Here is a 26,249-nt window from a genome sequence, read left to right as displayed (position 1 = left end):
TACCACCTCACACCAGTCAGAATGGCTAAAATTAACAAGTCAGGAAACGACAGATGTTGGTGGGGATGCGGAGAAAGGGGAACCCTCCTACACTGTTGGTGGGAATGCAAGCTGGTGCAGCCACTCTGGAAAACAGTATGGAGGTTCCTCAAAAAGTTGAAAATAGAGGTACCATATGATCCAGCAATTGCACTACTGGGTATATACCCCAAAGATACAAATGTAGGGATCTGAAGGGGTACGTGCACCCCGATGTTTATAGCAGCAATGTCCACAATAGCCAAACTGTGGAAAGAGCCAAGATGTCCATCGACAGATGAATGGATAAAGAAGATGTGGTATATATATATATATATATATATATATATATATATATATATACACAATGGAATATTATGCAGCCATCAAAAGGAATGAGATCTTGCCATTTGCAACGACGTGGATGGAACTGGAGGGTATTATGTTGAGTGAAATAAGTCAAACAGAGAAAGACATGTATCATATGACCTCACTGATATGAGGAATTCTTAATTGCAGGAAACAAACTGAGGGTTGCTGGAGTGGGGGGTGGGGTGGGAGGGATGGGGTGACTGGGTGATAGACACTGGGGAGGGTATGTGCTCTGGTAAATGCTGTGAATTGTACAAGACTGTTGAATCTCAGATCTGTACCTCTGAAACAAATAATGCAATATATGTTAAGAAAAAAAAAAGAAGAAGAAGGTAGCGGGAGGGGAAGAATGAAGCGGGGGAAATCAGTGGGGTAGACGAACCATGAGAGACGATGGACTCTGAAAAATAAACAGGGTTCTAGAGGGGAGGGGGGTGGGTGGATGGGTTAGCCTGGTGGTGGGTATTGAGGAGGGCACATTCTGCATGGAGCACTGGGTGTTATGCACAAACAATGAATCATGGAACACTTCATCTAAAACTAATGATGTAATGTATGGGGATTAACATAAGAATAAAAATAAATAAATAAATAAATAAATATTTAACAATGTTAAAAAAAAAAAAAAAGGAACCACACCAAGGCACATCATAACCCATTTGCACAGAATTAGTGACAAAGAGAAAATCATAAAGGTAGTGAGAGAACAGACACATTAAGTATATAGAAACAAAAATAAGAAGACAGTAATTTCTCCTCAGAAACAATGCAAGCAGGAAGAAAATGGAGCAGTTATCTGTAAAGTACAGAAAGAGAAAAACCTATTAACCTAAAACATAACTTTCAGATATATATATTATCTAACATCTGTCAAAACAAAGATGAAATAAAGATTTTTTCAAACATTCAAACACTGACAGATTTCATGACCTGCAGACCCTCACAATGAGAAATGTTAAAGGAAGTCCTCCAGGAGAAAGTGAAATGACACCAGATGGGAATGTGGAGCTACACAAAAGAACAATGAACATGAGGAATGGTTAATACGTGGTTAAATATGTAATATCTCTTTCATATTATTTAAAAATCTTTGAGGCACCTGGCAGGCTCAGTTGGTGGAACGTGCGACTGTTGATCTCGGGGTTGTGAAGTTGAGCCCCAGGTTGGGTGTAGAGATTACTTAAAATCTTTAAAAAGAATAAAAATCTTTAAAAGATCATTGACTTTGTAAACAGAAATAACTATATGTTGGATCACAGACCTAAGAAAACATGGAAGAAAAAATTTTCTGTTACCTTGTCAGAAACCACACAAACCAGAAGAAAATGAAGTGACATTTTTGAAGTACTGAAAGAAAAATATTGTCAACACAGACTTCTATACCCAGCAAAAAATCTTTTAAAAATGAAGGTGAGAAAAAGGAATCAAACGTGAAAACAATTTCTGCTAGCAGACCTATAACACAAGAAAGTAAGTTCTTTGGGCAAAGGAGCAGGATACCTGCACACTCATGCTTACATCACACATAGTACATGCACTTAAAATCTGACAGATCTGGATTTGAATCCTGACTCTGCCACTTATTTGCTGTGTGATCTTAGGTTAGTTACTATCCTCTCTAAGGCTCAGCTTCCTCATATGTACAATGTAGGTTGAAAAGCCTATGCTCACCTCTCATATTATGAATTCTATGAGAACAATGAAAAGTTAACATTCTAGGTGAAAGGCACATGGGAAGTCTTTGTACTATTCTTGCAACTTTTCTAAAGGCCTAAAATTATGTCAAAGTAAAAAGTTAAACAAAGAAAGAAATATGGTGATTTTTAAAAAATTATGCACATACATGCACACATCCATGTCTCTCAGATTTCTAGCACATTCAGGAAATGGCTTGTTCTGATTTATTAAACATTCTGGTCAACATGAAGTTTTCCTAAGAAACAAGAATATAACTGTACTTGGCATCAACTTAGTCTTTTACAGAAAACCAGGACCTAGCTGGGCACCAGGAAGCTGCTGTGAACCCTTCTAACCATGGGCCAGGAGACTGAGCAAGCCTAGACAAATCAACTCAGTGGGCAGAGCCCATGTGAAACCACCACGTGTGCACGTGTGGGGAGATGCATGCAAACACAGACACACACACGCATGCCCAATCCAGCAGGCATCAGAAGCCCTAGTGTGCATGGGAACTCCCTGATCCTCCCAGTGTCTTAGCTGTGAAACTGAGAATCTTGTCAAGAGAATCTGTGGGACTTTCTTGACAACCACGTGAGACCTGACCACACAGCTTGTGTGGAGCTCGTCCCAACCACAACTAGTGCACCTACCGTCTGGACCTTCTCTGCCTGAGTCATCTCAAACACTCCTGTCAGCTTCAAAAAAGGTGCAGAGTCTCCCCTCCAGGTCCCAACAGCAGCACCAGCACCTGCTAGCTTTGAGTATGAGCCACCCTCTACTCCCTGCTCAGATCAGGAGCCCCCACTCACAGCATACACAGTTACCCTCTGGCATGGCTTCCATGGATAGCCAGACCAGGGTGGGCAGAATGGCCCGAGGCTCAGGCCAACTGCATTCAGACCCTACACAGGCCAGTCATGTCCACACGCCTGAGTAGCTGCACGGGTGCTGTGAAACATTACTTCATAGTGAGGATATGTATGTTTGAGAGAAGGAGGGAGCACATGCTAAATTCCCACCACCAGCTGATCTTTTGACAAGGCTGGTGTTAATGCAATTTGGTAGTTTATTGAACTGGTAGGAACTCTTGGCCCATCCACAGCACAGAGTTTGGCAAAGTCGTATTCGTGCTCATGTTTATCCCTTCTTCCCAAAGCAAATTGCTGGTGTCATTGATGGTAAAAGCCTCACTAACAGGGAGAGAAGAGTGGGGCAATGAGAACAAGCAGGCAGTGCTGAGAGGCATGGCTTATGTTTCCCAGGTTGTCAGCTGAGGTCCAGTCAGAGTGGCCCTGTGACAGTGGACCCGCAGCCCCCATGCATGGGGGCACTGCTATGGTCTGGCCAAGAGAGCAAGCTCGCTCAGGAGATGGAAGGTGGTGTCCGACTGCAGGCTAATGTAGGCAGGGCACCTTCCCAGGTGCCCAGCCCCCCTCAGAGGACCCTAAGCTGACATCCATGAGTGCTGTCTCTGAGGTCTCCATGGGCACAGGGAATTGTTCTTGGCACTCCTCCTGGCCCCAGCTTCTCCTCATCTCCTGTGTACACCCTCACTCAGCCTGCTCGCTGCTGCTCACCTTGCTGCTTTGACAAGGGGAACAGGCACATTCCCAGCCCCTGCACCTCTAGAACCAGCTGGAAAGGGAAGAATGGATATGCAGACCTCCTCCTTCAGTCAACAGAAAGGAGCTTTCATGAGGGACTCCAGGTCACCTCCTCAGGGTTCACTTGGGGAGTAGGGATGCCTTCCTGGTGAAGTTAAGAGATGCGGATCATTGTTTCTGAGATAGAGAAGGTACTCTAGATCTCCAGAACCCTGGGCCTGGGAGTGGACACAGGACCACCCAGTAGGAGGGAGGAACCCTGTGTCTCCAGCTCTTGTGAAATCAGGGACAACTGTTGATCAGGTACTGGGGTGACCAGAGGGCCAGGCGAGAGGGAGTGAGCTGAGTCAATACTTAGGTCTGCCCTCTGGACTTGGATGCCTGGGTACCAGGACATGGTAGCCAGGCTCACCCAGTTCCCATCCCACAAGCTCTGGTTCCCTAAGAAGCCCTCTCAAAAGCTGCACCAGAAGTGCCATAAGCCATCAAGGACTCTAGAGTTAATCTTGCCCAAGCCCCTCACTGAGCTGAGGAGATGTGAGGTCAGAGAAGAGGGGCCAACTGCCCAGAATCACATGGCACCAGGGTCATGGTTAGATAGTATCTCTCCTGGTTCACAGCTAGATCTCCATTTCAAAGGTTTCTCTGAGCCCATAAGGCTTATGAAGTATGCTCAGGACAAGGAGATCATGCCTCCTGAAGTCCCAGGGGAAGTGCCAAGGAGCAGTGGAAAGTAAACTGCACTAAGGTGCAAAAGCCTGGTCCCAGAAGGCTTACAGATCAGAGTGGCTGCAAAATACCAAGTCAGGGCAAGAAGGCAGCTAGAGAAACTTTGATCCAGCCCTGACATGTGACATGATCCAGCATGTGATGGGGAAAATGGAGGTCCAGGGCACAGGACGGTTTGTTCAAGGCCGCATGAAGAAAGCAACGGCAGAGCAAGAACCAGAGCCCCACTCCGAGGGGCCTCCCTCACTCCTGCTTTGGGGGGCCCCAGCCAGCTGTTTAACCTGGAGCAGATCCTGGCCCCACTCTGGATGCTCCAAATCCTTGTCTGCAAAACAAGGGCATCTCTAAGGTGTCTCCTTCCTGGAAAATCTTCACCCCATCTGTATTAGTTATTGGTTGGGTAACACCACAACCTTAGTGGCTTAAAACAACACACACTGATTATCTCACAGTTTCTGTGGACAGGAGTCTGGGCATGGCTTATGTGGGTCCTTGCTCAGGGTCTCACAAGGCTGCAATCATGGTTATCAGCACGGTAGCAACACTTTTTTCTGGGGCTTGGAGTCCAAGCTCTTCCAAGTTCCTGTGATTCTTGACAAAATTCAGTTCCTTGTGGCTGGAGCACGGAGGCCCCCATTTTGTTGGGGCTGCTGGCCAGACGCTGTTCTTATCTCCTAGAGGCTCACCCACAGTTCCACACCACATGACCCCTCACAGGCCCTCTCACACATGGCAGCTTGCTTCTTCAAGGCCAGCAAGAGGGATCTTCTAGAGGAACACCCCTGTAGGGACATCCATCACCTCTGCCATCCCATACTAGGTAGAAGCAAGCCTCAGTTTCTATGTGCACTCGAGGGGAGGGGCTATGCAAGGGCATTGCTCACTCGGGGTCACCTGAGGTCACACATGACACACTATCTCACATTCACACGTTCCTAAGAGACACCACCTCTACTCTTCACTCAGCCTCTGCTTCCTCTCCCACAGTGGTGACTCGGCTGGTCGCCTGCAACAGAACCTCACGGGCCTCTGTGCCCTAAGAAAGAAGCTACTGGCTGGCGTAGGCAGAGGCTCGGGGCGGGGGAGGAAGGCTGGAAGCCTGTTGTATTACTGCACCGTGCATTTGCACACTGCTCTGCACGGTTCTCGCACACCACATCCAGCCCTCCCAAGCCAAGGTGGAGGGACAAGTTGACACCATCCAGATCAGAACCCTGGCTTACAGTAGCCCTTCTGCTGCACGATGGAGGCAGGAGGGAGCTGGGTTGTGGCCCCACATGTGGGATTCTGCCCTCTTCTGATGTAGGTGGGAGAGACCCAAGGTGGGTGGTCAGCCGGGCACTTTTTCAGGCCTGCTTTTCAGACTCTGATCTGGGCAGCAGCCTGCGGCACTTTGGCTGGATGTGGGGGAGGAAGGGGGTACTTAATGAATTACGATCAGAGAACTTCTGGATCCTGGTGCTATAGGTGGGATCTGTTAATATTCTAAAAATTTGGCCAATTTGAGGAGGGGGACTTTTTTTCTCCCTAAAAACAAACCCTTCTCAGAGGTGCTCTCTACGCAGAGAAGAGCAGAAATAAACACAGATCTCCTGGTCCCAAGACTTGACCCTGCTCACAGCCGCCCAGTCTGGGAACTGCAGGGTCCCAGTGGGGCAGAGCCAACCCACCTCAGAGAGGGAGGGACAAAGCTGAGCGTGCTCATCAAAGCCCAGCACTTGTCCTCCAGGACAAGCTAAGAACCCTTCTCTCCACCCATGCTCCGCCTCGCTGGAGGTCATCAGCCCTCCGCAGCAGCAGTCCCCGCTCCTCACCTCATCCTCGACCCAAACACAGAGCAGGTCCCCTCACTCCTGTGCCCGATACACATCAGGGCCTCTGTGGGAACCTGCAGCCTTTCATTCTGTTGGGACAGAACCTGGGGCGGAGGGCACCACCACCTAGAGCTGCAAACCACCCTGGTTCTCCCAAGGCCTCAGTGCTGCTCCAGGAGCCCTGTGACTGGCACACCTAGGTCTGTCTGTTTCTGGGAGGAGGGCCTCCCTCCTCCACCTCTATGCTTCCATGGCTCTCCCTTCTCCATTCTTTCCTCCTAGCCCTCTCCCTTCATTGGATGGGGAAACAAACAAGAAACACTTGTTCGAAATGCTTCGCTTTACTCTCTTCAGTCTGCACAGTGTTTACTCCCTGCTCATCAACAGGGTCAGAACAGAACATTTTCTCCATGTCTCTCTGAATTAGCACACCATCCTCAGAGGAACCTGTCTCTCATGCAAAGGGCACAGTCAGCAACCCAGTCCTGAACCTGGGATGGGTCTCCTGGTCCTGCCTCTGCCCCAGGGCTTAGGGCAATGAGGAGGGAACAGAGGGGGTTCAAATGGTCACAGCTGCATTGAGCTGCTTGTGGCCAGCTTCTGGGCCCATTTATCTCCAGGCCAGCAACTCCAGGCAAAGGAGACACCTCTGCTGAGGACCAAGCAAGGGAACAGGTCTCCTTACCCATCCTGACCTCATAGACAATAAATCTGTCACGGCTCCCAGGGGCCATGAGCAGTGACTGAAATGTGTTTGATTGCTGATAATTAGGATATTCTTCACTCCCCAGCCATGCTACCAAAGGAATAGCCAGGTGGTGCTTAGTAACTTCCATGGGCACTGCCTGGGTAGCAGACAGGAGGGACAGGGGGCAGAGGTCACCAGGGCTTTGCAGGGTGAGGTTTCAGTCCTTGAGAATAGACCATGAGCTGCCTCATGGGCAGGGGACTGCACCCATTGAGCCAAGCAGGCCACCCGCTCTGTGCTAGTCCCCTGCCTCTACTCTGGCTCCCTGACTCTTGCCCTTTACTTTTTGTGCAGCCAGGCAGCTTGAGATTGGGTTTTTGTCTCCAAGTCAGGGAGTGGGGCTCTCCCTTATACAATGCTGCCCTCCTTCAAGTTCTCAGGGACCCCTAAGCTTGTTGGGGAGCTAGAATTCAGCAAAGAAGAGCAAGGGAATCCATGGGAGAAAGCAAAGACAGTGGGTCAAGCATCCATTGGAAGAGGAGCTCAGCAAGGGAGGGAGTGATAAGAGGCTGGCTAAAGGGCCAGGGGAGCTCACAAACCCAATGACCAGAAGGCAGAAGGAGCTCACATACCCCACGACCAGGGGGCTGGGGGTGCAGACATCTAATAACCAACTTCACTCCAAGTGGTACATCCTGTCCTGAGCAGGTGGCAGAGGGGAAGAGTCTGGAAGGGATGTCAGCAGCCCTGGAGCACCCCTTTGGCAGGACAGAAGCAGTCAGGGGACCCAGGGCATTGTGGAGGCAGGAAGGACAGAGGAGCTCAAGGTGGCTGGTTTTGGTGCATCCAAGTACAGTGTAGCCTTGTAGAGAAGCACAAGAGCCCCTCCCTTACAACGCTTCATTATCCTGAATGATTCGCACCCTATAAAAAACCAGGAAAATTTATGTGTCTAGAGGCCTAAATCTGAGAGCTGGAAGGAAGCTCAGGCTCACAAACCCTCCTCTATATTCTATTCTCTGTTCCCTGCTTGGCCTGGTACAGGCTGCCTGCATCCCTTGCTTCCAATCAGGCCATACTTCACCTTTGTCTTCTACTCCATGAGCATGTCCCTCCTTGGTCAAAACCCCCAGTTGTCCCCACTGCCTGCAGGGAAGATCCAAACCCTGTGTGTGGAAGCCCTTCTCTGGGGCCTGACCCTGCTGCCTTCCCCAGGCTCAATGCTTTTTCCAACCGTGCTCACCACCTTGCCCCCCCATGCTAGAGTCCAGCCACCCTGAACTATGCCCAACTCCCCCAGAAGTTCCAAGCCCCTCCCAGCCCCCTAGCCGTGGCATAGTCAGGCCCTCTGCTCAAGATGCCTCCCTTGTGTGCCTCTGAATTCCTGCTCACTGTCCAAAACCTCCTCTGGGAAGCCTTCCCTGACACCAACACCCTCCACCCCCTCCCCCCGGCAGACCACGCCCAGAACCTCGTTTGCATGCTTAATAGTCATGTTACCACTGGCTGAGATTTATTACCTGCTTACCTCACCAACTACTGTCATAATCACAACATGGCAAAGCCTCTGCCCCTGTTGTCTACCCAGGCTGCGCTCCTTGTCCCTGGGCAAGTTACAGAGCCATGAAGATGAGGTGCCCTTCCTGTGAGCAGCTGTGCGGGCCCAGCGGAGCAAGCCTGGGTGAATCTGTCCCACTTCCTGCCGGGATGGGCGGTGGAAAAATGCCAGCTAGGGAGTTTGAGGCCTGAGAGCTCTTCCCAGCTCAGCAGTAACCGGTCTGAGTCCTGCAATCTGTGCAGAAGCCTTCCCCTCTCAGAGAAGCGCTTTCTTCATCTATAAAATGGGTACGCAGCTCCACGCATCAGATCACTTGTGCTCTGCAGCTCACTACACAAAAATGACCCAGCAGTGATTCTCAAAACCTCCACCCCTACTTCTTTCTCCCTCGTTCATCTACAAAAGGGGGGACTGCTGTCACTGTTCCATTAACAAAATTACCTATCACTTGAGCATCTACCATGCACCATGATTTGATGTATTTGATCTTCATGCAACCCTCAAAAAGTTAAGGATTACCCTGCTGTCTGGTGAGGAAAATGAGCTCGGGGTAGTCCTATTACCTCCCAGTACCACCCAGAGAGCGAGGAGCAGGGCTGGGGCGGAAGTGCAGGGCTCAGGAGCACCGAGTAAGTGATGGGGCTGGAGCAGGAGCTGGGGCTAGTCTGGTGGGGATACTACGTACCCAACCTGGCACTAGCCCTTTCCCAGCCCTCCCTGCTTACCACCCACCCCCCTGGCTGCCGAAAGAAGCGTCCTGGAGTAGAAGTACCTGGGAGCTGTCTCCTGTTCAGCTGGCCCCCATCAAAGGTCCTCGCTGTACAGTTAGGAATAAGCACATGCCAGCAGGAAGGGCAGGACAGCCCCATCCCCGTTGCCTGGCAACCTGAGTCAAACACACCATCAGAAGAGATGAGCCACAGCACCCCGGGGGCACACCAGGGAGGAAGGCCAAGAATGCCTCCCAGGAGAAGAGGTAGCAGGCTGGAGGGGACCCTGCACTGGGGCCTGGCCAGGGAAGTTCTGGGGGAGACAGTTAGCGGAGGCCCTGATGACATGCCGTCCTCTGCAGTGCCTCTGACCTCTCTAGCCAGCGGTGCTATCTCCAGGCTGGGGGTGTTATGGGCTTGGCATCATACCCCGACCTAGCGCTGAAGTACAGGACCAGAGTCAGCGCTCCACTGGCCTGAGTGGTCACCCAGTCCAGTAGCCTCTGAGGATATATCGAGAAAGCCAGAGAACGGCTGGGGCTTATCCAGCCACAGAGGCTGCTGGTGGCTGACCCCGAAGAGAATCAGGGTGTCCAGGGCCCTGATATCTCCAGGCCTGAAGGGAGGATGAGGCCAGGAGAAGGGTTACCCCAGAGCAGGTGGGAAGCAGCCGCTTGGTTTGCTCGGTTCTTCCCAGTGTAGGAATTCTCCGCTAGAACCAGGAGGGCATCTACCTCCATAGCAGGGCAGGGCTGACTTGGGAAGGCTTTAGTTGCCCCCACACTCTCTACAACCAACTCCCTTCAAACCACCCCAAATAAGCAGTTCATTCTGTGTAAGAATGGAGTGTCTGATATGCAGTCCAACTCCAGTAGACTCCCCCATGGAGACCCTGCTTGCTTCTTAGAGCAATCCCCCTGCCCTCCTCCCTGCTCAGGGCCCCAGTGCCCCTCACCAGCCTAGGGGAATCAAAGGCCTCTTCCCATCCACCCCCATGCTGTGATCCACTGGCCCATCCTCAGCAAACAGCTTGGCACATAATTCCCCAGGAGACATTTACAGCAGACTTTGAGTCTATAAGGCCTCAGTGTTCTTCTGTCCTCTCTTCCCCACAAGGTCTGAACCTGCCTTTGAGGCATGAGGTCCAACAGATCAGTGTGTGTTTCTCATAGTGACCTGGGTTCAAATTCAATGCTGCCACACTAGCAGTGAGTCTGTGGCCATGACCAGCTCTCCTGGAGCCTCTATCTCCTGACCTGCAAAACAGGGAGAATTTCACATCTATCACAAGATGCTAGGGAGAAAGTACCCTGTGTGCAGTCTAGGCCATAGCGGGTATTCCTAAATGCCACCTGAGGTTATCTGGAGGAAGAACACAGAAACCTGGGAGGGTCAGCTCCATTTCCCAGGAAAGGCAGACTTGTTCTGGACCCTCCCTGTCCATCATCCTCTCCAAGCCCTTAGAATGAAGAATCCTTCCTAGGTGTAGGACACTCCCCAGCTGAGGACCCTCCACCAGCTCCCCACTTCCCTCAGAACAAAGTCCCAGCTCATGGCCAGCCTCTGGGACTTGCCCTCACTTCATCTCCAGCCACAGGGGAAACTGGGTGAGCCGGTTAACCCAATACTGGAAGCCCCTTTCTCTGGGGAAATCCCACCAAGGCATCATGGCCCTTCATCAACTGTCCATCCAGGCCCTGGAAGAAAGCTGTGGTCTCTAGCATAGACTGCACACAACTCAAGTCTTCCTCTCTCCCTGGCTCATGATCCACAGCACCTGCCAGGGCATCAGGCTGCCCGTCTTCCTGTGCATTTCCTGGAAGTAACCTTGGCTTTTAAGTCTCTCTTCTGCCCTTAGGAGCAGGGTATCATCTGTTTTCTCCTGGACCCTGGCCTGTCCCTTGGGTACGTCCCCAACTGGGAACAGGTGGTACCTGGCCCAGGACACACGGTTGAGTCACCTGGGCTCCCACTGGTCTTGTTACCAAGAGACCAGGATAAATATGCTTTTTTACTAAAAATAAGTCATTTCATTAAATGACAAATTATTCATAACAGTGAACATTTACTTCTTAAAAAGATTCCACTTAGTTTAAGGCAATCGTTATGGAAGTAAAAAGCCCTAAGATACAGTAAGGAACTTCTCAGAGGAGTCCAGAGGTGTTATCAATCTTTATCCTCTCCTTCCCTGTCCCATGAAGCAGAGACTCTGTCTGGGGCCCCATTTCCAGGTGCCTGTCATTTTTGCTCTAGCCGAAGCTGCCCATCTCAGGGCATGTCTGGTGCTTCTCCCTGGCAACCTCCCTCATCTTCTCTACTCTGTGCTGATAAATGGAAAAGGAGGACAGACAGACAGTTGAGAAAATGCCCAGCACAGTTTTTCTAGCAGTCCATCCTGGATGTCTATGGATTTTGCTGTTCACCTTAATCTTTTCTCACCTTAATCAATGGTTCTGCCCAACAATTTCTCTAAGTGATTTATACTGAGACCAAACAGCCCTGCACATTCAATGGTTCATTCATTCAGCAACAGTGGAAGACACAGAGGGCGGAGGACAGAGAGACGCTGCAGCCTGGACGGACACAGACAGTACCACTCTCAGGTCTGCCTCGGGCAAGTCTGCAAGGTCAGGATAACACCTATAAGGGTAAATATTCGTGGGCTGACTTAAGGGATTTTATAAGTAACAAAAAGATGATGAGGTTATTCTGTTGTATTCTAATGGGATTCATTTTAATTTGGGGGCTGCAAATGATAAGGATAATCAGATCATGCACAGGATGGTACTATTACATCTGTAGAACCAGAACATATGCCAAGTCTCATTTTTCTCTTCTGGTTAGTTCTCTCGTCCCTGACCCTCAGCATTGAGGGCGCCATGCTTGTCTTATGCCCAGTACAGGTTAATTCTCATCTTGGGGTCTCACCTGACGTTCTCTCATCTCATGCATACCTCTTTAAAGAAACAAAGCCAACATTCTGGGTCCATACCCAACATCCAAGGTTCCCCCCATCATTCCAGCCACTGAGGAAGGGAGGAAAAAAAATTGGGAGGAGAGAAAACAAGACCAAAAAGCTGAGGCATAGAACAACTTGGTGATTTACCCAAGATCTCCAAGTGAGCTCTGGCAACATCTGGTTTGGGCGTGTCCCTTCCTTCCCATCTTTGGTGGCCTTGCTGCTTTCTCCTATTTCTTTAGAGAAGGTGGTGGGGGTGGGGGTGCCCTGAGAAGTTCAGCTTTTGTGAGATGAACTGTGCATTGGGCACGACCAAGGCTAAATGCTCCAACCCTCAGTGAAAGATTCTTAAGTGTTGCTAAGATCTCCAGGCTTGAGAAAGCAGCATGTGTCAGGATGAAGAATCCTGTTTCAAAGCTGCCTTGACTCCCCTGACTTTTAATCTACCAACGGACTATCAGTACCTATCACACAGCGAGGATAATCTCATCATTTTTAAATGCAGACATTTAATGAGTACAAATCCCCTGCAGATGGGAAGAGGGGAAAGGAGCTAAGACCTGGTCCTCTTGGGTGCTTAAATTCACCTTTAAGGGGCTTAAAATTCAGTTAGAGATTTGTATCTGAAAAAGCTAATAAACATTTAAAAATCCAGAGTGACTGAGGCAACAGAGAGGTCATGGGGCAGCATGTGATAGTGTTTTAAAAATGCTCAGAAAGAAACCAAAGCTATGTCATGGTGAGTGCCCCAGTGGGCTGGGTACAGCAGAGCGAGCGGGTCTGGGAGGTGGCAGGGAGCAGACTTCTGGGATGGGCCTCAGGTACAAAGGGCTCCCTGTGTGATTATGGGTGGTGTGTGGTGGGACGGCAGCGGTCAGGCTGGGCCAGGCCTTGGGTGGGGCAGGGGGAGCCCTCTGGGCAGTGGCGGGGGTCGGGGGGAAGACCACTCCTTAACCTGGAGGAATGAGGTGACAGTGGGGGAAAGCCCCTTCTCAGCACTAACAAGCCAGACACCCTCGTCCTCCTGCTCACCACCCCACCCCTTTTTTCTCCAGAGCAGGGAGAAAAACAGACAAAGCCCCCTGGAGAGGGTGGGCCCCTTACAAGACCTAGTCCCTGCACTCAGCTCACCGAAGGAGTACCAGCCGGCTGCCTATAGGAGCATCTCCTCCTCTGAAGCCTTAGAAGTCATCTCTGACACCTGCCCACAAAGGTGGGTGGGACGCCCTGCTCTGCGCTTTCACAGCAGCTGTTCTTCTCGTCGTAGCGCGCATAGACCTTTGCTGTAATTATAGCCACAAATATCTGAACTCCCAGTGGGCCATAAGTCCTATGAGGCAGGGATACACTCAAAGACCTGACTGAATGAATAAATGGATGATGGAAGGGGGATGAGTGAACAAATGACTAAATGGCCAAAGGCAGCTGTGTGCAGAGTCACTGTGTTGCACAACTCTGGGGACACCATTCACATCGTGCTCACTGTGATGGCCCCTCCAGCAGCACAACTGTCAGGGACAGGACAGGGAGGACGCACGTCAGAGGGAGACGCTGTCCTGTCGCCTCAGCCTGGGAAAGCAGACCGAACTTGTGGTGGTCCCTCAATCTCCCTGCTTTGGCTGGAGGAGTCCTGGGGAAGGGAGATCAGAAGGGGCCAGAATACCCGACAGGCCTGTCCACATCCCCAGTCCCCATGACACTCCCGGATGCACCAAGGGAAGCCTAACCCCCCCACAGAACACCGTCAGAACTTCGGAGGAAGACGTGTGTCCCCCAGGCCTCCACTCCTTCCTCAGACACCAGCTCGTGTCTGTGTTCTCTGGATGTCATCAAGTGTTGCCATTGGGACCAGTGTGCCTCCCCACCCCACTGCCATCTGCACAAGAGCATGGCCAGCAAGCCCAGCAACAGCCATCTGAACACCAGCAGGACTGCACAGCCTTCCTACTGCAAAGAGTCCCCTCATCCTGGGTCCCTCTCCACAATCCCACCCCCTGCCAGGCTGACATTACCAGCCAGCCTGTGTTCCGTGGTCTAGGGGACAGCAGTCATTCTGCTGCCAGGAGAGGGGCCTTCTCACGGACTAGGGGTGTTCTCTCTAGAGTGGTTCCTTAAGGCCTTCCACTCAAACCAGGTCCTGCTATCTTTGAAGGCTTGATGCCCTCCTGGGATTATCTGTTTCAGGGTGTCCTCCTTATCACTGGGCTCCAGGTCAGGTACTCCTTTTTGGAATCCAGCTGTCTTCACCCACTGGCCTAGGGAGATGCCACCACTATACCAGGCACAGGAAACAAGAGAAGGCCACATCCCTCCAGCCCCTTCCCCTGGCTTCTATCCAGGGGAGTTAGCTTACAGGCAGACCCATGTGGCTCTAGAAGACTCTGTCAAGCTCAGCTGGCCCAAGTGTCCCAGGTACAGAAGGTGAGGGACCTCTGAGGTCACATAGGGAGGGAGAGCCAGGGTAACGGGGGAGCCAGACCTCAGGGGCTCCCTGCACTGCATAGGCTGCAGTGACACAAAGGACCAACACACACAAAACTTGTGTGCAGGGGGGGCGCCTGGGTGGCTTAGTCGGTTAAGCATCTGCCTCCGGCTCAGTCATGATCCCAGGGTCCTGGGATCGAGCCCCGCATTGGGCTCCCTGCTCAGCGAGGAGCCTGCTTCTCCCTCTCTCTCTGCCTGCCGCTCTGCCTACTTGAGTCCTCTCTCTCTCTCATAAATAAATAAAATCTTAAAACAAAACAAAACAAAAACTTGTGTGCAGGCAAGGCAGAAGCAGTGTCTACGAAGGCAGTTCCCCTATCCCCCCAGGCTCAGGGATGCATGTGTCCCAACCTAACTCGGGGGGCCCCAAAAGCCATGTAGAATACAAGGTATACGACCCACTACACACTCAAGTGGAAGGAGGCTTCTCAGGGCCCTAGGGCTCCAAGCCAGAAGGGACCAGAGTGGCCAACAGCCAATCCCACTGATGGCAGAGCCTTTGTTTCTAGTGACTTGTGAACCCTGCCCCCAACCCAAACAGCCCAGCATTCCCACCAGGTCACCCAATGGAGCCACAAGTCTGGCCAGAGAGTGGCAATCCTCATCTCAACTCAGGAAGGCTCCCCAGTTCTTCATTGCCCTGATTCAAGGTCATCTTAATTCCCAATGACATGTTAATGACTGGGAACAGGAGGTGTGGGTTCCAGCCCCAGAAGTGCTAGCAACTCACAGTGGGACTGTCCCAAATCCTCCCCATCCCTGGGGCTCAGACTTCTAATCTACACATGCAAGGTGGGGGCTCCATCTCTGAGGCCTTAAGCTCTCATTTCAATGATTTAGGAACAAAGGGGGTTGGTGTGGCTCCTCAGGGGCCTCAGCCCATCAGAGATTCTGAGGGAGTCCAGAGTTTTCACTCCTACTCACAAGAGACATTCTCCTCATCAAAGCCCTGGTGCTTTACTGAAGCATGTGCAGACTTGGAATAAACAAATGTTTCTTGAGAACCTATCAGGGCCAAGGCCCTGTGAGAGGCACTGGGGAAACATGAAGGAGTAAGAGAACCTCAAGCAGCCATTTCACAGAGACAGAAACTGAGGCTCAGAGAGGCCTGGAAATCTGCTCAAGGAAACACAGGTAGGAATTCAGCTCCCAGGCTGCCTGATCAGACTTCTCGCCCAGGGCTCCAGGCCAGGTAAGATTAGCACTGGGATGTGAAGACTCCTGAAATCCTTCAGGCATGGGAAATAGTGAGTCCTGAAGCTGGACTCTGTTAAGATCAGAAACTCAGAGTCCAGGACACAGGGCTGGCTGGCTGAGTTGATCTTGTTCTGGAATACCCAGCCTGGCCCCAGGATCCATCCCCATGTTAGGGCCTGACCTTCTGACATCCTTCTCTGAACCATCCATCCCAGGTAATGAGTAGCAACAGAGGAGACTGCCATGTGACCTTCACAACCCACCTGTACCCACACCAGGGTAGCACTATTCCCTGAGCCCATCAGGTCCTCCTAAGGTTGCCTGTGTCTTGGTCCCTAGTACAGACAGGTACCAAACCAGGTGAACTGGACTGGTCTGCAGAGCTAGAGCTGGGGATCCTGTCCCCAGCGGCCACCTTCCTCCTGAGGTGAGCTGGGCAAGGCCCAGCCAGTCCCTCCGCAGCCCCAGGTGAGAGGCCTCTGGAGAGATGCTCTGAGAACCACTCCTTCCTACAGGTGTCAGAGGGGTCCACGCTCTTCAATCTGGTCCTTCCACCTTGGGGCCAACCCGGGTTTCAGAGATGCTTTCCCCGGGGAGGCTGATGGGCAGCAAGGAAGCCGTTTGTCTCCCCCTCCCCCCCGCCCCTGGCCGGCTGCCACGGTGACCTCCCCTCCCCCAAGACGGGCTGTGAGCTGGGAGGTGGGGGTGGGAAGACTCCTCTGCCGTCAACGCTCTCAGGAGGGGTGCTGGGAAGCCAGGCAGGGCGTGTCGCCTGGTCCTTTCTCTGCCCAGCTCCAGGCTTCGCTGCCTCTTGGTGCGAGGCACCCCGTACCATCCCCCAAATCTGCCTCGCACCGGGGAACCCTCGCTGTCCTCGCCCAGACCCTGAGCCCTAGAGACGCTCACACACGCTGGCACAGGGCAGCGTCTAGAACCTTCCGTGCCCAGTCGGACGTAGGCCAGGGGAGGTAGGCGCCCTGTTCCCCTACAGCCTGCGCCCGCTCTTTCCACAGAAGACAGGTGTCGGCCTTCCCTCGCGGCCCTCTGCTCCAGGGCCTGGACGTGCCCGTCATTAAACACCGGTCCGGGTAGGGTCCGCAGGGAGCCCTCGGGCCAGACGCCGGCCCCACCTCGTTCTCCGAAGAGGGGCGCCTGTCCTCCCCCGGCCCCCGCCCGCGCCCGGCCACCTGCGCGGTCGCCCGCAGCCGGTGCCGCATTGCGAGCGAGCCGGCGAGCCCGGCGCCTTCACGCCTCGGCCGCCGCGGCTGAGCGAGCCGCCGCCCTCCGGCCTCCCGCCGCGCGGCGTCCACCCCGCAGCTCTAGCCCCGCACCCCACCTCCCACCCTCACCTCCCACCCTCACCTCCACCTCCCACCCTCACCCCCACCTCCGGCCCAGCGCCCCCTCCATCCCTCCCCGGGGCCCCTCCCCGGCCCGGCCCCGCCCGAGCCGGCCCCGACTCCCACATCCCCGTCCCTCCCCTCCACCCGGGCTTGGAGGGGCCTTTCCGAGCCGGGGCCGGGGCCCCAACTGGGTGGATGATGTGGCGGCGGGGGGCGACTCGGCGCCAAGCCAAGAGAATAAGCGGGGTACTTACCGCTCTGCTCCCCCAGGAACACCAACTTAAATTTTCTCAGTGGGTTCCCAAAATCTCCCCCTGCGGACATGGTGATGGCAGCCGGGCCGTGCAGGAGGAGGAGGAGAAGCGAAGGAGCAGGGAGGGAAGAGGAGGGCGAGGGGAGGCGGCCGGCGGTGCGGGAGCCGGAGGGGGAAGGGCTGGCTGCGCGCGTCCCTGACTCCCCAGCTGCGTCCCGGCCCCGGCCTGCGGCTGCGTGTCCCGCGGCGGCGGCGGCGGAGGAGGAGAAGGCTGGGGCTGGGCTGCTGCGGGCGGCGCTCGCTGCGGTGCGAGGGGCGCGCTCTGGACGCCCGAGGCGCGGCGCGGACAGCGAGGCGCGGGCGGAGCGGGGCGCAGGGACTGCGCGCGGGGCGGAGGAGCGCTCTCCCGAGCCGCGCGCCGCGGCCCCCTCCCGTCTCCCTCCTCGGCCGGCGCCTGCGCTCTGCGCGCTCCCCAGCCTCTGATGTCATGCGGGGCTCGCGCCGCTGCGGGGCTGGGGGCGTCCGCCCGCCCACCCGGAACCCGCACTCGGCGGGAGAGAACCACCTGGCCGGGCCTCCGAGACACCCCCCGGATCGGGCCGTCTCTCGTTGCCCCTCTACGTCTGTCTTCCCTACTCTAACTCTACCCCTCCTTTGAATCCAGAAAAATGACACGAAATTGGCAGGGGACATTTGTCCCTGGTCTTTTAAAACCTAGATTCCCGTCCCTTCCTCCACCTCCCGCGACGCCTGATTGATGCACGTCCATCTCAGAAGACGGAAAGGAAGGGAGGTTGGGGGAGAGCAAGGGTGTGGTGGACCATGTGGGGGTAGACTGGCTTGACTGTGACCCCGTGTGGCCTCTAGCCCACCCTCCCTTCTCTAGGTCCAGATCCCTCCTCTGGGCGCCTCTTTGGGGTCATAGGTGTTCCCCTCAGACCTGGCCAGCAAGAGAGGAGGACCAGGAAAGGCGCACCAGTCTCAAGCCAACCTCTCCTACAGATAATTTTATCCTAAATCTGCTGTCCCATGGGAGAGAAGGAGCCATGACACCGTAATATCTGCGTGGCCGACTCTGGACAGTGCTCTGGAGTTCTTGACTCTGGGGCCACCAGGCTGACTAGGCCACTGCTTGCCATGGCAATTAGTTGTATCTGGACAAGGAGCTCCCAGAGGACAGGAGGGTTGCTTCCCATTCCTCTCTGTGTTCCCCTGGCCCACTGAGGCATGTGGGACAAGTTGTGAGTGGGTGAGAGCAAGGAGCTCAAGTGTTAGAAGCACTCCCAGGACAGCCCCGATGGTAAGGCATTCCGGTTAATGGAGGTTTCACAAAGCTGCCTCCTACTCTCCTACAGCCACATGGTCTTCTTCTTTACAGCGGTTCAAAGAACATTTATTTATCTGGGAACAAGCAGTGTGTGTGTGTGTGTGTGTGTGTGTGTGTGTGTACAGAGAGAGAGAGAAGAGTGAGAAGCAAGCTCAACCCAAGGACATTGGTTATCCTCTTTCTGCGTACATGGCTTGATTGGGATGTCTCCCTGTCTGTCTCCCTGGTTTGTTTACCTAAAGTCCCTCTCTCATTGCTTGTTTGAAAACTAGAAAGTGAGTTTCATGACAGCAGCTGTTGAAGGTCCACTATAGGATCTCAAGGACCTGAGAACTTAGTAAACAGTTGTTGAATGTTTGAGTGAATGTCTAGAACACAAATCAAAACAACTGTTCTCTTTCTCAGAGTCACCCTTGGTTTGGAGCCTCAGGGATGACAGGCGAGCACTCGGGGATATCTACCCCACTGTGCCTGGCATCAGGCTCAGAGGCTCCCTGTACACTCCCGCTCTCCTTCTGCCCTGGGGTTCTTGCTCTCTCGGGAGACTGCATCCAGCATGAGGTTGAAGGAAGCTCTAGAAGGAGCTGAGACTCCCACGCTGCAGCCCTGCCTCCCTCTGAGTGGTCTCTCCACTGAAATTCCAGAGGAGATATGGTCAAGTTGCCACCTCGTGCTGTCTTCCTGCACCCTCTCATCCTGTGCTGAGGACATTGTCAGTGTCAAGACAAAGCCGCTGAAATGTGAGAGAAAAAGTGCCATCGTTTAGGTAAGTCTGGGCAAGTCCTATACCTTCTCTGGTAGGAGAGGAGGATCACCTGGTCCTCCACACACAAAATTGTATGGCAGAAGGGAAGGGATGGATGGGACCCAGGCCCCTCTGCACACCTAGAAGCCTCAAAGTCAGACCCAGCTGGACTGACTATGGGCCAGGATGCCTATAGGACTCTGTCGGGATTCTTCCGGTTTAAATGACAAAAACCCAGCTCCACCAACTTTAAGCACAGCAAGACAGGTTGGCTCATGTCTGGAGCTGATACTGGTGTTGTTCACAGAATGTGGTCATTGTGCTTGGAAGTCCAAGTCTGCTCTGCTCCATGTCCCCCTCCTTCTCCATCTTTTGTCATTACTTGCCTCTCCTTATTTGGGGTCTTGTCCTTACACTGCCCTAGAGGAGACAGGCTTTCTCCAGGTGGTAAAAAATTGTGGAACGTGGCCACTATGGTACTCAGTTTGCCAACCCTACCAGAACAAGTTTCTTCCACATAGCATCTTTGTGTTCCTTTACTTTTTTTTAATTAGGTAAAGCTTTTTATTGCATACATACGAAGTATATGTAAGTTGTAAAGAAAACCTATCATTATGAATTCCCATTGACCCTCCAGCCAGCTTTTAAGAAGTCAAGTGCTACAACACTTCTGAGGTCTCTACTTGTTTCCCTCCCCTGCGTCCTTTTCCCTTCCTCCCTCCTCAAGGCAGAAATACACAACCCTGGCTTTTCTTTGGGTTTTATCGCTTTTGGATGTGTCCTTCAACAATACTTTGTTTTGTTTGCGTCTTTTGAACTTTATGTAAGGTCTCAAACTGTATAGTCTCTCTTATGACTTGCATTTTTCTTAGCATTATGTCCCTGAGATATGTCTGTTGATGCATATACTAGTGGTTCTTTTGTTTTCACTGCTATTTCGTGAACATTGGAGTGTATGCTCAAGTTTTTGTATCATTTCCAGTAAAATGTGTCCAGATAAGACATTTTTTAACTTAAAATAATTTTAGATTCACAATGATACCATCTTCCATTTGCCATCATTCATTAGTAAAACCAGGAAATGAACATCGGAAAATGCCCAGAGTTTTCTTTGCGTACTACAGATGCTGCTATGAACATCCTTTATGTGCTTCCCGAGGCACCTGGGAGAAATTTTTCCAAGATATGTATCGAGTAGATGCACTGAGGTATAGAACCAAGTATGTTCGATTTTAAACCAAACTGTTTTCCAAAGATTGTCCTCAGGTCATGCACTTCTACTTCTTCACCTATATTTATCTTTTTTTTTAAAGAAAGTCTTGGCTATTCTCAGCCTTTTGCTATTGTACATACTTTTTAAAATTAAACCTTTTATTTTGAGGTCATTATAGATTCACAAGCAGTTGTAAGAAAGAACACAGATCCTGGGTATCATTTACCCAGACTCCTCTAGTGGGAACATCTTGCAAAACTGTAGTACAATGATACAGCTAGGGTGTTGTCACTGATCCAGTCAAGATACAGAACATCTCCGTCGTCACAAGGGTCCCTCATGTTGTCTTTTTATACCCACACCAACTCTCCTCCTGCCCCAGCCCCTTCCTAGCCTCTGGAAACCACTAAACCGTTCTTCTTTGCAATAATTTTGTCGTGTCAAGAATGTTGTGTAAGTGGAATTATAGAGTAGGTAGCCCTTTGGGATTGGTTTTCACTCACCATAATTCTATCCAGGTTGTGTGTATCAGTAATTGGCTCCCTTTTTACTCCCTTGGAGTATTCCGTGGTATGGATTATGGATTATCCCAGTTTGAGCATTCACCTATTGAAGGGCATCTGGGTTATTTCCAGGTTTGGGCTGTTACCAATAGAGCCGCTGTGAGCAATCATGTACAAGTTTTTGTGTGAATGTAAGTTTTTATTTCTCTGGGATAAATTCCTGGGGTGCATTGCTGGGTCATATGGCAGTTGCTTAATTTTTTTTTTTTTTAAGCAACTGCCAAATTGTTTTCCAGAGTGGCTGTACCATTTTACATTCCTACCAGCAATGTGTGAGGGATTCAGTCTCTCCACATCCTCACTAGCCTTTGCTTTTGTCACTTTTTATTTCTTTTTTTAAGCCCCTCAGAGAGCTATGTAGTGATATTTCATTGCGGTTTTCATCTACATTTCCGTAACCGCTGACAAGGCTGAACATCTTTTTATGTGCTTATTTGCCATCTGTACGTCCTCCTTGGTGAACCGTCTGCTCATGTCTTTTGTCCATTTTTTAACTGGATTGTTTGGGTTTTTTACTGTTGAGTTTTGAGAGTTCTCTATATATTGTAGATACTAGTCCTTTATCAGATGTGTGGTTTGCAAATATTTTCTCCCATTTTGCAGCTTGTCTTTTCAACCTCTTAACAGGGCTTTTTGCACAGTAAAAGTTTTTACTTTTGATGAAGCCCACTTACTGATTTTTTCTTTTAGGAATTGTGCTTTCGGTGTCATGTCCAAGGATTCTTCAATAAGTCCTAAGTCCCAGAGATTTTCTCCTATGTTTTTTCTAAAAGTTTAAAAATAGGTTTAGGTTTTACATTTCAGTCTATGCTCTAGTTTGAGTTAGATTTGTATGAGGTGTGTTGGAGGTGGTCTTTTTTCTTTTGCCTATGGATGTCCAGTTGCTTCAGCACCATTTTTTGGAAAGGCTATCTTTTCTCTATTGAATTACTTTTGCACCTTTGTCAAAAATCAGGTGGGCCTTGTTACTGTGTGTGTGGGGGGGTGAATGTCCAGACTCTCTGCATGGTCTCCTCTGATAGTACAGGTGGGGAAGGGCTCAGTACTGCCCAGTGGGCATGAAAGGCCCGGCTTCCATCTTGACCTTCCTTGACACCCCATCCCAGCTTTGATATAGCTTGGCAATGGTGGAAGTCTCTACTCACTGCGTGGACTTTGCCGGGGGAGGTAGGTGATAGGGGAGAACTCACAGTTTTTACTGTGGCATTTGACTGGAATATAGCAGTTATTGACTAAAGTTTTCTGTTTTGTTAGGCTATCCTTTTCCCGGTCCATTGAATAGAGAGAGCAGGCTTTTGTTGGTTCTTTATATTTGTCTATATTCAGTGGTCTTTTTGAGTCACCAGCTTCTTCTGCTCCAAGTCCAGGATATATGAATAAAAACAGCATATAGGGAACTCATTACCATGTCATTCCTTGGGTCCCAAGGTCCAAACTTGGTCTGTCTTCTTCTCTCCACCTTTCTGTTTTATATATGATATCTAGGGTATTCAGTTGTATTTAGCAGGAGGAATAGGGAAAAGTGTGTGGGCTCCACCGACCTACCTACATATTACCAGTACCCCAGAAATCTCCATCACCCTCCCAGTCATTACACTGTTCCCACAAAGGACATAACTATTCAGATATGTCAGCATGGATTGGTTTTTGAGCTTTATGTAAGTTGGATCAAACAACAGGTACTCTTTTGCATCTAGCTGCTTTCATTAAGTAGTGAGTTTTTGAAATGTACCCATGGTGTTGCATGTAGTTGTAGTTGGTTCATTTCACTACTGTGCGCTATTGCATCATGTGAATGTATCAGTTTATTTATCCGTCTATCATAGAGAGACATTTTGGTTGTTTCCAGTATTTGCTTATTACAAATATTGCTGACTTGTCCAGAATCAGTAAATGCTCCCAAGGCAGAAGTAGTCCAAATGTTCAGCACGCTTTTCTGGATTCCTGTTTTCTCCAAGATCTCCAAGATCCCCCGACCACTTCTTTACTACTTTGTTCTCTCCCCGTTATCTTTAAGTATGTCTTTAAAAATGGTGCCTGTTTCTCTTGTTGTCCTGAATGAATTTCCTATTCTTATCAGAAGAGGCACAGGTTTGTCTTCTTTTATTGCTTCTTGTTCTTCTTGTTCCTTCTTTTTTTTTACGGTTATTTATTTATTTATTGGGGGGGGTGGTGGGCATGAGCCATAGGGAGAAGCAGAGGCAGAGGGAGAAGCAGACTTCCCGCTGAGCATGGAGTCTGATGAGAGGCTCGATCCCTGAGATTGCAACCTGAGCCGAAACCAAGAGTCGGATGCTTAACCAACTGGGCTGCCCAGTTGTTCCTTCTTAATTTTATCAATATTCTCTCATATCTTTGAGTATCTTTGTTATATTTTTTATATTTATCTTACACTGTTGATCTATCTGTGGTCTGCACGGTGTTCATTTTTTTGTATATATTTTATAGTGGTTTTACTCCTCATGTCTCTACTGACTCTGGCTTGTGAGCTCACTTTTCTCTCGTGGGTATCAGCTGCCCAGTCAGCTAATGGGGAGGGATACGATAGAGGTCTGGTTTTGTCCCTCCAGTGAGTGTGAAGGAAGGAGTAGGGATGAGCCCCAGGATGGAGAGGCTCAGGTACTCCAGACTTGCTACTCCACATCCCTTCTGCTTTCATTTCACAGAGAAATTTCTCTAGTCAGAGATTCCTCTTTAAATTATTAGAAAAAAAGCAGCACTGAAAGAAAACAAGATCTTTAGAACGGTCAGCCACCATTCACAAGGAGATCATCCACTGCCCTTGAAATGGTCATCTGCCATCCATGAGGGTTTTGAGGAGACTGGGACAGAAGAGTAAATGCCTGGGTATCTGGTCAGCCTGCTTGTGTTTTTATCAGAATCTCAACTCGGCACAGCTCTGATATTACTCTGGCATATTTCCTGAGCCGCCAAGCTATTACCACTGATTTCTTTCTTCTAGTGGCAGATGCCACCAGTCATCTTCCCTGGGAAATATGGGAGACAGGAATGAACTGAACTGAGAGTCCCCCTTCCACAGTTTTTCTCCCCATCTCTGTGCCTGCTGCCCCCACCTGAGACTGCTGTCAACCTTTCACATGAACCCACCCCAGCTTTACTCTCCCCAGAAACCAGTCACAGTTCTTATATTTGTTTCTCTGTCTTATCTCTGTAATTTCTTTATCACTGATTGTTTTGGGGGCAACCAGAAGCCAAGGCTAGTTCTCTAGGTCATAGGGCACTACTATCTCTCTTTCTTCCCCCTCTTCCTCCTAGAACTCCTCGTCACCATCGTTAATCCCCTCTTCTTCCTCCTTCTTCCTCTTGCTCCTTTTCTTTTTCTACTCCAAGTTTGATTATAGTTTCATTATCTCTACTTTTCAGAATACTCTGCAAGAGAGCCTTTAGAATTTATTTTTATTTCTATATTCTTTTCTCTTGATTTGTTTTGCCTTGTCTTTGTCACGAATAACCTCGATCCAGTCATTCTAGGTGTGAATCACTCATCTGAGTGAGAAACTGAGCTTCTCTCATGCCACGTTCTTACTGAGGTCCACCAGAGTGGTGCATCCAGGCTGCTTCACCTACACTGGGGGCGGGCAAAGTGAAGTTACACTAGGTGTCAATTGGCAAGTCACCTTCAGTGACTGCTTATGGATGGTCGGGGAGCTAAGCAGTGGGTGGATTGATAGAAGGTTGTGATGGCAACAAAAATATCAGGCCAATGATAGAGGAGGTCTAAAGGATTCCAAATATGGGCAAGATTTCTGCCTCATGGTCTTAGGTTGTAATTTTGGCTGCTGACTCTTCCGTAAAGAGAGGATTCGTTACTGTATGAATACTAGAAGGTTCAATTATTGGGGAGATTACTGAAGGGCTCCATATTTAATAGGGCACCATAAGACCCACAGTCTCTGTTGCAAGAATTTTCATATGGGTGGGAGACAGTTAGGGGTTCACAGACCTCCTTATTGTGCTTGTGAAATGCTGTGGTCCTCTCTTGATGGCTGGGAAATGGAACAAGAACAGAAGAGAATCTGAGAAGGAGACAACTCCCTATTCCATGGAAGTTCTGGTTTTCGGAGTTAACGGTGACTGGATAAATAGATAAACTGGTCGGATGAGCAGATGAATTAATAGAAAGGATAAAAGGATCCTTGGGAGATGGAATGGACTGGTTTGTGAAAGGGTGGCTTTGTGGGTGAGTAGATGGACAGATGAATGTCTGGATGAGTGGATGTATCTATCTGTGTATCCATATATAGGTGGATGGATGGATATTGGAGTAAATTAATGCAGGTAAATGGATAGAAAGGTGAATAGAAGGATGATGGATTGGAATAGGTAGAATGTCTGGATAGATGAATGGCTATGTATATATGTATGTAAGTTTGTATCATATGTGCGTGAGTGAAATAATGGAAAAGTAGGTAAATGGATGTCTGAAGGATGAATGGAGGTAACAGATGGATAGATACAGGGCTACATAGGTGAGGAGTGATGGATAATGAGCAAGTGTATAACTGAATGGGAGCAGTGGATAATGGATAGATGACAACGGGTGAGCTTTGAAATTAGGCCTGCATTTGCATCCTGACTCTGCACACTAGCTGTGTGACATTGGGTCAAAGCTTTTAATTTCTCTAAGCCTTGGGAAAAATTTAAATATTCAAGAAAATATAAGCCGCAACTTAGAGTAAAAAATTTAAGGGGAGGAGGGGCGCCTGGGTGGCTCAGTCGTTAAGCGTCTGCCTTCGGCTCAGGTCATGGTCCCAGGGTCCTGGGATCGAGCCCCACATCGGGGTCCCCGCTCTGCGGGAAGCCTGCTTCTCCCTCTGCTACTCCCCCTGCTTGTGTTCCCTCTCTCACTCTCTCTGTCAAATAAATAAATAAAATCTTTAAAAAAAAATTAAGGGGAAATACTGTTGAAAATAAGTATTTTTGTAAATAAAAACATTCACAAAATAAATATCACTAGCTGAGAGGGGATAA

The 26,249-nt window shown here is 50.3% G+C and overlaps 1 protein-coding gene across 2 annotated transcripts in view; it reads right to left on the bottom strand.

Moving 5' to 3' along the window:
* RAB6B (RAB6B, member RAS oncogene family) overlaps window positions 1-17,480 on the bottom strand; it is a 64,640-nt gene extending 47,160 nt beyond the window's left edge. For both annotated transcript variants that reach the window (XM_021678773.1, XM_021678775.1), the window contains exon 1: window positions 17,411-17,480. In XM_021678773.1, the coding sequence (XP_021534448.1) occupies window positions 17,411-17,480 (70 nt within the window). The remainder of the gene's footprint in view (window positions 1-17,410) is intronic.
* Window positions 17,481-26,249: the final 8,769 nt, after the last annotated feature.

This window comes from Neomonachus schauinslandi, chromosome 1 (assembly GCF_002201575.2).
Source record: "Neomonachus schauinslandi chromosome 1, ASM220157v2, whole genome shotgun sequence".
NCBI lineage: Eukaryota > Metazoa > Chordata > Mammalia > Carnivora > Phocidae > Neomonachus > Neomonachus schauinslandi.
The sequence above is the reverse complement of the archived record's forward strand: the minus strand, read 5'-3'. Positions and strand labels throughout refer to the sequence as shown.